At 37.5% G+C, this 12,792-nt stretch overlaps 1 protein-coding gene across 1 annotated transcript in view; it reads left to right on the top strand.

The window, feature by feature from the left end:
- Positions 1-12,792, top strand: part of SYTL2 (synaptotagmin like 2) — a 52,521-nt gene that overhangs the window by 32,388 nt on the left and 7,341 nt on the right. Inside the window, 6 exon segments of the mRNA XM_032678263.1 lie at positions 946-1,830; positions 2,534-6,394; positions 7,863-7,964; positions 8,938-8,991; positions 10,460-10,507; positions 11,577-11,671. Of these exon segments, the coding sequence (XP_032534154.1) occupies positions 946-1,830; positions 2,534-6,394; positions 7,863-7,964; positions 8,938-8,991; positions 10,460-10,507; positions 11,577-11,671 (5,045 nt within the window).

Genomic DNA, 12,792 nt, shown 5'->3' with positions numbered 1-12,792 from the left:
TAACTCCTTGGAGTTATCAACTAGTTTATTTCAAACTTCATCTAAAACATCTGAATATACTCAGGAAATGGCTGTTTACATGAATAAATATGTTTTGCTTCCTTTCTTTTATCCACAGTTCCAGTTAGTACTGAGAACTTCATCTCAGAGGGCTGTTTCTTCAGAATTGCTGTTAAGAGGACAGCAAAATTTCTTTGAATTTGGCATAGCTCCCTTTTATGACCTTCTAGTCATTGCTATGAGCTCAACAGAAGCAGCCTAGCTCTCTTTGATCTTTATGTTTTTAATTTGATTTCTTAATTTTAATTTTAAATCCTCCCTTTCCAGCAGTATTGTCTGCAAGCAAGTTGATGAGTGATGATTTATCACAATACAGTCGTTTGAAGTTGTAATTTAGAGTTATATGTGGAAATTACTCTCCTGTCTTTGTTGCGAAGCTTGCAAACAGGAAAAAGGAAGACTTGCACAGTAGTAATAAAAAGCCCTTCATCTCCCTGCCAGGAGATTATTTCTGCATTTTACCTTGTTCCATGTGACTGTAGAAATAGCCTGTTTCCATTTTTGTAGATTGTTGTTTATGTTCTGACCCTGAAGATGTGTATGCATATTCAAAAGCTGCTCTTTCCTGCAAACTTTGCGCCTTGCAGGAATATTGCTGATGGTAAATTTGGGGTGCTCTCTGTCTTTGGAATCATCAAGTGGTTAAAATTTCTAGAATAAGAAATAACTGCAGGATTTAAATTTGCTAAAAGTTTCTATTACATACAAATCAAAATGAAAAATAGATTTAACATGTATATTAAATTTCTGCCTGTGTTTTTACTGCAGTTGCTTTTAATAAACCAGTATAATTACTGCATCCCAGACCTGCACTGTCATATCTTTCTGTTTATGCAGGCGAATGTTGTGTAAACTCATGAATTCTTCTTTATATATGTCTTACAGAAATTTTCTCATTCTCAGAAGAGAGCTCACCTAAATCCAATTTACAAAATGATGAAACAAAGAAACATATGAAGCCTTCTGTAGAACTTACTGATGAATCACAAAAGGGATTAGTTAAGCGTCCTGTCCCAAAAGCTAGAAAATTAATTCACAAAGCAACAGATTCTGTATCACAAAGAGAAGACTTTGTTCCAAAACCAACCAAACAGTCTGAGAGGATTAATGGTGCTGGTACACCTCCCAGGGGCATTCTAAAGCGCAGTTCAAGTTCAAGTTCCACTGACTCAGAAGTTCGTGTTAGTCATATGTTAGACGTTCAGAAGAAGAATGGTCTTTCTACTGCAACTATTTTTGAAGGAGATTCTGAGAAGAACTCTCTTGTGGACGAAGCAGAAGACTGCACACAAATTTCAATGGAAAAACTAAAACAAGTGAGGTTTTCATCTAGCACAAGTAAAGAAAGGCTTCTGCAAAGCTCACAGCTACACCATGGTAAAGAAAGAGGAGAGCTTGATTTGTTGGAATCGAACAAAAAAAAGACTAGTGGAAATTATGCTATCCCAACAGATTCATTTGGGGATAAGCACATTTCTGCTGTGAAGCCTTCAGAAACCTATTCATCAGCTTTACAAATGAAAACGATAGACAATTTACAAGAAGATACATCTGCATCCGGCCCTTGTGACACTAGTAATGGGTCAGTCTTCCCAGTGAATGAAAGCTTGCAGACAAAGACAGTTTTTCCTAAGAAACTTGAAACTTCACAGAAGACTTCCAGCAATATGCTGCCAGACAACAATAATGAACTGAGTGTTGATGAGGCACGTGAAAATAAATCCAACCAGATCTTGAGCCATGAATCAAATTCACACAAAAACTTTACTGGTAAGAGACTAATAGAACTGAAGAATGGAATGCAATAGCATATAACATGTGTTCATTACTCTTTGGGTCACTTATACCTAACAACAGCTAGGAAACAGAAGTAGTAGGAATGTGCTAAGTACTGCAGAATTAAATCCTAAATCACCTTTTTGTATTTTTATGCTGTAACATAATATTTTTTTTTAAGGTTCTTCTATTGGTAATGTCATCAGAGCCTTTATAAGCACCTTTATTGTGAATGATGAAGCGATGACATTTGGATGAAATTGCTTTTATAAGGCTTGGTAGATCTGTCTGCACAGGAACTGAAAATTTTAGTATATTGCTGTCAGTTGTCCTTGGGAGTAATTCAGTTGTGACTTGGGGATTTGCTCATAGGACTAAACACAAATATGCTGGGTTGTTGTATTCTGTGTGTGTCTGATGCCCAGCACCTGTTCAATGTAGGCATTTCCTCTAGAGTGGGATTAAGTCATTTTATCTGCTCACCCCCTCAAAAGCAACGATTCCAGTAGGATATATCACTGCAGGAATTTTTTCCTCTCTATTGCCCACAGTATGGTTCTTTCCAAAAACACAAGGACAGAGAAATCTTTGCTTCAATAACAGTTAAAAAAAAATTCTGAGAATTTTCTAAATAGACCAAATATTTTTAGAGTCACGTGGCTAATTCATAACTCTGATAAGTTTGTTTACATTGTAGATGAACATCAACTTTCTGTTAAGACAGAAGCACGTGAGGTGTCAAATACCAATTCTACAAGTCTTCAACAAGGTAAGCCTGATCTTGTTGAGAAGAGAGATGCTAAAACTACTTTCAAGCCTGACAAACATGCTGATGAACTCGTGAAAGTGGCTGATGAATCTGTATCAAAAGTTTTAGACTGGTTTAAATGAAGTTCTGATACTGAAGATGGGGAACATGCATCAACTAGATCCCAAGGCAGGGAGTCCAAAGAGGAAGTGGACTTTTCAACCAGAACAGCAGTTCGTCCTACAGAACACAGTGGGCCTAGCATGCATGGGAAAACAGGAGTTACAGAAGAGTTACCATTTGGAAAGATTAAACAACAGAACAGTGTTTCATCTACATCATTTACTTCAGAAGATGCAGAGCTGATAAAGGAGAGTGTGAAGCCTAAGAAAGGGGAAGTGAATAAGGAGCAAAATGACAAACTGCTAACTGAATTTGATTGTACAGGAGCTGAAGAAAAAGAACATGGTCAAGAAATCAAACAACAAAATCAAAAATCAAATCTCTTGGAATATCAAGAACACAAGATACAACCTCAGAAATATGAATCAGAGAAGGCAATACAAGAAAAAAGAAGAATAAGGGAGATCAGAGCATTCTGGGAAAGGGATAAAACTATACCCAATCATGGAGAGAAAGAAGTTAGTATCGATACTAGCGCATCAGGTGGCCGTGCATTGAAAGGTCTTGGAGAAAGTGACAAAATAGAACCAACTGCAGTATACTCACCTAATAGATTGTGCGATCAGAGCAAGAATACATTAAGTCCTCAATTGAGTTGTATGAGCCAGGATTCAAGAAACAAACATCAACACTCTTTGGAGTTTAGACCACGCCACGCAGTTAAAAAGCCAAAAGGAACACTTCCATTTGATGAGGTCCATGAATATACAGAATTGCCAAAAGCCAGTAACTTGCAGTCCAGAGTTGGTGTCACTTCAGCCTCCCCAAAAATCAAAGATGAGAAAGAAACACTTAAAGGAAAAGTTGCTGCTTGTTCCCAACAGAAGCCCAGCTTTCAAGTTTTTTCTTTAAAAGAAAAAATGGATGAAAAGTCCAAGAATCAAATTTCAGATCCTTCACGGTTTCAGAGTTTGAGAAACTTCTGGGATACTGGAGTTAAATTCCAGAGCAGAATTGACAGGGAAGATGTTTCTTTGCCAAATAATAATAGTTCAATAATCTATGAAAGTAAGTCAAAGGAAGACAAAGGTAGAGATAATGTGAGCAAACAAGAGTTAATTCAACAACAAACCCAAACATCTGAGAGAGAAAAACCACAGAAACAAGATTCTCTGGTATGCAAAAAGTCTCTAGGATCTCCTACCCTGGAAGGTCTGAATGTGACACACACACAAAATACAGACTCTGTCCAGCTGAACAGAAAACCAGTTATCTCAAAATCCCAGGAAAAGATGAGTCTTCCAGAGCAAGCAGTTAAAGAATGTATAGGAAAAAGCATTGTTTCATCAAAATATCATCATGTTTCCTTGCACTTGCTCCAGTCACCCGCTGATAAAAATGCTTTGAAGGAGACAGCAGCAGGTGATAGGCAATGTTTACCTACAGAAAAAGTGGAGAACAAGACTAGTCCATTGGATATCAGTCTCCCTAAGGAGGAAGTTGCAGAGACTGTGGAGAAAGTTGTTCAACCTAAAGGTGAGCTTGATGTATTTAAATCAGTTCTAAAGAAGCTAGAAAAGGAAGCCTCTGAGATGTCATATAGCTTAAACCTAAAAGAAAATGTTTTGAAAGGGACAACTTTTCACTCAAATCAGTGCAAGGTCTTTGAGAGAACAGTAGAAGAGATCCATGATACTTCTCCTGCTGATCAAGAAGAAGAACTGGGCAAAAATACAGGAAAAGTGAATATGCCAGCAACAGACAAGCATGAGAACAAAAAAAGCCTCAGAAAACTATTTAGGGAATTTGAACCTTTGCATTTACAGCATCAGGCAGCAGATAAGGATGACACTCTTGAGGGCTCTGGTTTGCGGAACCTGCTCAGAGAAACCTTTGTATCTCAACCTCCTGAACATAGAGGGGTGGGAATGAAAACGTACAATGACATGAATAGCATATCAGAAACTAATTGCAGCATAGAATCAACATGCCAAGAAGCTACTGGTCAACCTGAAGAGGTCCATGAGACAATAGAGAAGTCTGTTGCCCCATCCAAGGTCAGTGGCTTGAGTTCTGTCTTACAGAAGCTGCTGAAGGAAGCTGCTGAAACATCACTTCATAAACCAAAACACACTGACAGCACAATGTGGAGGACTGCTGAGGTGGAAGTTAAAAGCACAATATATGACCATGATAGAGAGGTGCCACAGGAAATCACTGAGACCATAGAAAAGTCTGTTGCCCCATCCAAGAGCAGTGGCTTGAGTTCTGTCTTACAGAAGCTGGTGAAGGAGGCCTCTGAAGCACCACCTCCTAAACCAAAACGTGCTGACAGCAGAGTACAGAGAACTTCTGAGGTGGAAGTTAAAGGTATGACTTATGAGCATGATGGAGAGGTGTTGCAGGAAATCAATGAGATGGTAGAAAAGTCTATTGCCCCATCCAAGAACAGTGGCTTGAATCTTGCTTTAGAGAAGCTGCTGAAGGAGGCCTCTGAAACACCACCTCCTAAAGCAAAACATGCTGACAGCATAGTACAGAGAACTGCTGAGGTGGAAGCTAAGAGCGCAGCCTATGAGCATGATGGAGAGGCGCTGCAGGAAATCAGTGAGATGGTAGAAAAGTCTATTGCCCCATCCAAGAACAGTGGCTTGAATCTTGCTTTAGAGAAGCTGCTGAAGGAGGCCTCTGAAACACCATCTCCTAAAGCAAAACTTGCTAACAGCATAGTACAGAGAACTGCTGAGGTGGAAGCTAAGGGTATGACCTACAAGCATGATGAAGAGGTGCTGCAGGAAAGGGGTGAGACCACAGAAAAATCTGCACTGTCCAAGGCTGAATATAGAGTATCTGATGTTACTTTCCAGAAGCTACCAAAAGAGGTCTCTGAAACACCAGCTTCTGTGCCAGAAAATATGGATAAAAAAATGCAAGGTAAAATACAGACTAGTCTTAGTATGCATGTTCCACATCAACAAGAGAGAGATCATCCTCAAGAAATACAAGAAACAGTAGAAAAAACTTCTGTTTCAAATATTGCAAAATTCAGTGAATTCAGTTGTTCTTTAGCAAAACTTGTTCAAAAAGCATCTACAGTTTCATGTCCAATATCCAAAGAGTTACATAAGCAAGAAAAGTTTGGAGATCCTGCATTTCCCTCAGAAAAAGAGACTCTATTCACAACTGTGTCACAGCCATATAATGTTCTAAGTACCTATCATACACAAATAAAGTTAGCTGTCAAAGGGGAAGCTCTAGAACAAAATGTCAAAGCTTCAGTAAATGATCTTGCAGGAAGTGAAATTGAAGCTTTTGATCTTAAGAGAAATGAAATTATTAATAAAATAGAAGAGAGAAACATGGTTCCAGTTGATCTTACTCCCTTGGAAGGCAAGACAAATATGATTGCAATCAAGCCATTTCAGATAAATGAAAAAGGAAGGAGAGACGAAAGCACATCCTTAGAGGCCTCTGAACAGAATTCAGAATTTCAAGCACTGTTGAATTTCAGCAGAGCAAGCACACCACTTAAGGATGATAGCAACTCCCCCCAGCCAAAAGAAGCTCTGCTCTGCCTAATGTCTCAGCATGAGGATAATGATGAAGAGGAAGGAGACAATTTAAATTTGGGATCCAAGTTTTCAGATGAAAACTCTGATTCCCACTCTGGAACCAGAAGTTCAGCTCGTGAGCTGTTTGATTTCTAAAATTCATGGTGCTGAGTTGTTAAACATGGATACAATATTTTTTTGATAGCCAACTTGAAATACTTTAACAGAAAGTCTGTGTGATACATATTTCTTAATTGAATGCTGTGGGTATTTGTTTGGGAAGGATGGGAAGAATTAATTAAGTTCTGTAATTGGAAAGTCTTTGATAGACACATACTACATTTGGGTAAGCCTTTTTGGTAAAGGGAGTTTAGCAGCGTGAATCAATTCAGTCTTCGTGATTTAATCTTTTCTTCCTCCCCCATGACATCACCTTCAAATTTGTTAATTTGTAACACCCAATCTATTAATTCCTTTAAATAATCTGGATTAAAAGAGAAAAAAAATATCAGTGACTGTTCAAGTACATTCTGTAGTTTGACCAGCTAGTCTTCAGAGATAAATGCTCATCAGTGGAATGGCTGGATATAAGGACAATACCAACACTCTATGCTATTTCATTTAGCATTGCTGCCTGTTGCACTGGAAAGTGAACATATAAAGGAAGAGATGTGTTTACTAGGATTCACATTTATTTGGTTGAATGGTAACTCTAGTCAATGTTTAGTGTGTGATAGTCATCAAAGAGCTGAAGATAGAAGAGATAATTTAACCTTTTTAGTCTCATACTAAGAGACTGAGAATGCTTTCTTCATCTGGAGAATCTGAGAAATATGTGAAGTTTCCAGGGCCTGACAACTTACACTTGAGCCTGTTTTGAAAGTGAGATTCCAAAGGAAGTCAGCAAAAACTGAAACAAATAAGAAAAAAATCAAACATAATTTGTTGTCACCTGTAATTACAGACAGAACACTGCAAGGTGTGATTGGTTGGTGGAGGGGGAGGAAAGTGAGATAGGGAGGAGAGAGAGTCTTAAATGTTTCTGAAGGAGCTAAGTCTGTCTTGATTCTGCCTTTGGAGAAGATTGCATAATTTCAGAGACCCAAATACATCCACAGCTGGGGTTTTTTTGTGTGTGTGTGTTAGTCAAGCATCGAAACAAAATTACTTTCACTGGGGAGAGAATATAACAGAAAAATTTGCACCGAGGGGAGAAAACTAAAACTATTAACTTTTTTTTTGGGTGCCTATTCCTAACAAGATGGTTACAAAATGGCTACAGTATATCTTCTATTATTCTTAAATAATTAAGTGCTATAATTGCCCCAAACCCCATTAATAGTCAGTAAAGACAGATACCTACACAGGAGAGATCAAGTAACAGGCCTCTGCTGATGACTGAGGATATTTAGAGAGTAAAAATGGACGCTTCAAATTAGATATTTATTTAATTTTGAATTTATTTTGTATTTTCATTGAATGTTCACTGTCTTTGCTAAGAGTCAAAATAGATTCTCATGAGAAACTCATGGCTGGATCTTCATTGACTTGCTTAAAGTGGCATCTCTGTGTGTGCAGTGTTCATATATTTTGTCTCATAACAGGTTCTGAAGAAGAATTAAACCCTGTTTTGATGGCTTTGAAAAGGAGTGCAGATAGGAAAAAGCCTTCCAAAAGTCTAGAGGACATTCCATCAGCCACCTCAAGTGAGCACAAAGCTTGTGTGTGTCTCCCATGACCCCCAGTTTAGCTTAAATGTGTTAATGCTGGTCTTCCACACAGCCTTGCCAAGTCATGGCTCTGTTTTTGTTTCTCGATAAGCTGTATAGAGCTTGTATTGTGCAACCATATTATTTTCTCATACAATTTAACTTTCAGTTATTTGTGTTAATTTTGAAACAACGCTGGTCTGTGAAGCAGACATCTTCCAGATATGCACTATGTTGATAGTGATTAACTGTTTCTTTAATAGTTTTTCAATAGTGAATGTATTGGCAATTACCCAAATTAGTAATGAGCAACAACTGCCATTGCCTCCTGGCTTCTTGCTTGGACTGAATTAGTAGAAGTGAAAGCATGAAAAACTCAGTTTAGTAATGTTTCACCTGAGTGTGTCCTACCAAACTCACTTTGAGATAATAAATGTGAGATAATATTATATTTAAAATGAATTCCTGATTTCCCTCAGTAGCCTCCTAGGATTTCTTTTTTTGAATTATTTTTCCTATTTCTCTTCACCCTGTCCCTGAGACTTTTCATGCTTATCTCATGTCTAATGGGGAAGACACAGACTGAACTTACATCAGTAAACTGAAGTGTGGAGATGTAGTTTTTGAAAGATGTTGGCTATTGTTAGCAAGTTATTATTCTAATACTGCTTATGCTATTGCTTGCTTCTAACTAGTTTCTAGGTTTTAGGTCTGCACTAACACTGTTGCAACAGCACGCTGATAGAAACCGTCAACACAAGACCCCTGCTTTGGATGTAGGCTTGGAAGTAGTGTGTGAAGTAAATGCATCTCTTGAATTTAACCATTCCAATGGCTTTGCTGGTTTGTTTGTGGATTTTGTCCTCATTACTCTTAATTCTGTGATTACCACTACCATTCATTTTACACTCAACAATGAAGTTTCTAACTATGAATTATTTCTAACTATGTATTATTTTTTCCTGCACAGACAAAGAAAAAATAAATAATCCAAAGGAAGAATTAGCTCTTAGTGCTGAAGATGGTAAATATCTTTTGTGTCTGCATGGAAATTTATTCCTTTTTCAATGTCCTCTGTTTGCTACTGAAGGTTTTTTTTTTTTAAACCAAGAAGTCTATTGTGCTTTTAGATTTTATTAACCTCAGCATGACTGAAAAGGTTTTGTAGAATTCTGTTGTGTTGTTTATTCTTAAGGAATGTATTCATGTCCTCCTATATTTGTAGAAGCTGTGCCACTTATCAATGTATTATTTTGGCCTTCAGTCTTTCAGCCTATGGAATAATTACTGAAATCATAGGGAGCTTTGAACACTAACTCCGTTGAAAGACTTGGCCTAAGTAAACATTGAATTTATCTGTTCATTTGTTGCATTATAAGATGCAAGACGACTTTTGCTAGTGCAAAACACTCTTCAGAATACATCAGTTGAAAAGGAACCTCTCTTAAAATCCCTGTCTCAGTCCTGTAAAGTAGAATTATTTTAAGAAATGAATGAACTGCTAGATCAGCTAGTGCTGATACCATCAGTCCATTAGTGCATTACAGATGCATTACTGTTGAGTTTTTCTTTATACCTTTGGAAATTCCAAATCTCAGAAAAAAAAAAAAAGCAAACCTGCTCCAAGAACGTGTCTAAATGAACAGAATTGAAAATCATCAAATAACATTGAATAAGATGGAATATAACACACAATTTTTTATCTAATGCATCGGAGCACTACAGTTTTAAAAGTGCACAGTTGCATTTTTTTCATGTTTTAGATGCTTTAAAGCATTTTGCATGTTACTGGCCCAAAGTATAAAGAGTATAGTCATAGCACATTAGGATGCATACAACATTCAGCAAAGAAACAAGACTTAAGCACCATTCTGCACTCTGCTTTCAAATGAAGACCCCTACTGAAATCCTGTTTTGCATTCAATGTGAATGTGTAGAGACTTATCTGAAAAGAGTATTTTTTTTTGAGTTAAATTTATTAAGAGTGAAGTTATGAAAAAATTACACACAGCCAAATTGATAGCTGTACAGACAGAATCTTTTGAAAAGGCTGTTCATTTAGAACAGTGAAAACCTTGATTTTTGTTTAGCTTGCACACTCATATTACCTTTGTTATGATCCAGCTCCTCCAAGGAGAACAGAGACGCAAAACACAGAAACAGAACCATAGAATTGTTTAGGTTGGAAAAAAAAATTAGATTAAAGATCATAAAGTCCAATTGCAAATCCAGCATTGCCAAGTCTACCACTAAATCCCTAGTTCTGCGTTTACTCTTACAACTCGCTCCATGATGCATCAAAATGAAACAACTAATACTCATAAAGACCTAATATCTAAACCACTACTAAATGACTGGAAGGAATAAAAACCCACGCAGTTTATGGGGTCTGGGGAAGTAAAACAATTCCCACATATAAAATATATTGATGATGTTTATAACATTGCAAAACTGTGCTACTGAATGACTGTCGTCAATACTGCACTGAGCAGGTCCGAAACCTGATCAGCATCCAGAGAGGACTGAAAATGCAACAGGAAGTGAGTAATAGGATTCTTCCAGCAGACAGTGGAGAGACTTCTCCACTGATACTTAAACTAATTTATTAAAAACACTTTTTGATTTAACAACTAATAAGTTACATATCTGGACGTGCATCTAACTGCATACTGATGATAACTGGTATGTTGAGCATGAGCTGAGCTTCGACAGCAAAAGCTTTGCAAAAGCTTCACTCACCTTGCAAACAATCCTATCATGTGCAGTGTTTCATTTTATGCAACAGATATGTGCCCCTGTAACTGGCTGTTTGTTGCCAAATAATTCTCTGTCCCATGATACTCAGTATTGGTGCATTTCACAGTGTGCATCCAGTCCAGCTTTAGTTTATCATTACATATAAGTGGGGTTATAGCATGGAAAATTCTGAGAATTGTGGGCTTACTGCTAACTGGATTTTTGCAAAGCTAGCCTGTGCAGTTATCCTTTGTATAGTGAAAGAGCACAGAAGTGAACTTCAGTAGAGATATACGAATGTGGTAGAGATGGGCTGCAAAAAAGTGCATCATTCATGAGATATACATCTTATAATTAAGTAGGAATACTTGAGACTTCCTCTGTCAGTTCTAAAATTTGCTTGATTTACACAAATGTTCCTTTTGCTGTTAAATAGACTAAGTAAATAAAAGAACATAGTTTGGCTTGTAAGAACCTTATCTTGATTCTAATATTGATGATGACATGGTTAGTGCATGAATGCACTTATTCTTGTTCTAGGAAGAAAATCTAGAAGATAAACTGAAAATGCTTGCCTTATTACTTTTGATCAGAATTTGCCTGTAGCACCCAGGCTTGTATATCATGTTAAGCAACTTCTGACAAAGTTCTTTATCAAGCGTTATAGGAGATGTCAAAGTAGATTATTCTTCCTAACGATAGCTCCTCTGAGTCCTAGTGGGAAAAAGCCCCCTTGCATCCAAGTTTTAAACTGATTGTGCATGTGCATGTATTTCATCTGAAGTGGTTTGTTTCTAACTGTGTCCTGTTATGGAATCTCACTGTTCTGAAGTACAAACATGGTTTGAAGCCTTTTGAATTACTGCTCTTCAGTTTCCACAGTGCCTTCACAGCCTGATAAGCTGTTTTCCAACCCTGAAAAACTTAAAGGACTTAGCAAGTCAGTACCTTCATTCCTACAGGAAGAGGTAAGCTCCATCTCTGAAATATTATAGTTTCAGGTACCTGTCTGTTAACTCCATGCAAGTGAAATTCCCAACAACATGCCATTCCTGATTTTAGCTGTTATCATCATCATAGTGTGGACCTTGGAACAAGCTTGAGGCTGTATTCAAATCTCTTAAAATGACACTGAAGTTTGAAAGTGATAAGCAACTTGAACTGTCTGGTCTATGATGTCTATGATTCTGTATCACAAAATCACAGAACAGTCTGGTTTGGAGGTACCTTAAAGATCATCTAATACCAAATCCCCTGCCATGGGCAGGGAATCTTCCCCTAGATCAGGTTGCTCAAAGCCCCATCCAGCCAGGGATGGGACATAGACAGCTTCTCTGGGCAACCTGTGCCGGTGCCTCACCACCCTCAGAGTAAACAATTTCTTCCTGTTATCTAACCTAAACCCACCTTCTGTCAGTTAGTTTAAAGGCATTCAGTTTAAAGCCATTAAAGTCACTTAGTTTAAAGTGTCTAATCACTATCTATCCCTCCCCTATAAAAGGACTTAGGATTTTCCTGTCTTTCAAACAGTCCATGTAACAGGACTGATTATCCACACAGCTTAACAGTTACTTCAGTCTCTGGATTATTTTGTACAGTTCCAAATAGTACTCTCCAAATCAATTTTCTGTCAAGAAGCCCTGTGCTAGGTAGGATGGACATTAGCCAGTCCTTACCTTTGACCTCTGAAATGGGAAACAATCCTGGCCTCCTTTTACTTGTGAGTGTAGATATAACTAGAGAAGCTACAATCAACAGATTTTTTTTAAAGACTTATTCAAACTGCTTATATGCTATATATTTATTTATATAAATAATCATTTCCTTAATGTGTGTAGAAATTGTTGTTTACTAATCTTGCATCTCTTATTGGAAGATCTATGACATCATTTCAAAAGTGTTTCATGGAGAGGGGAATGTAAATTGTTTGTGGGTGGAATACAACAGAGAGATGATGTTGTCCATAACTGCTTGTGTAGGAAGATGCCAAGGCACATGTGGGAACTAAATCAATTTTTTAGTGCAGAGATAGCATTGAGATGGAATGGGATTGAAAGCACATACCCTGATAACGACCAAGGAAACCAAA

Source organism: Chiroxiphia lanceolata, chromosome 2, assembly GCF_009829145.1.
Source record: "Chiroxiphia lanceolata isolate bChiLan1 chromosome 2, bChiLan1.pri, whole genome shotgun sequence".
Classification (NCBI taxonomy): domain Eukaryota; kingdom Metazoa; phylum Chordata; class Aves; order Passeriformes; family Pipridae; genus Chiroxiphia; species Chiroxiphia lanceolata.
The sequence above is the reverse complement of the archived record's forward strand: the minus strand, read 5'-3'. Positions and strand labels throughout refer to the sequence as shown.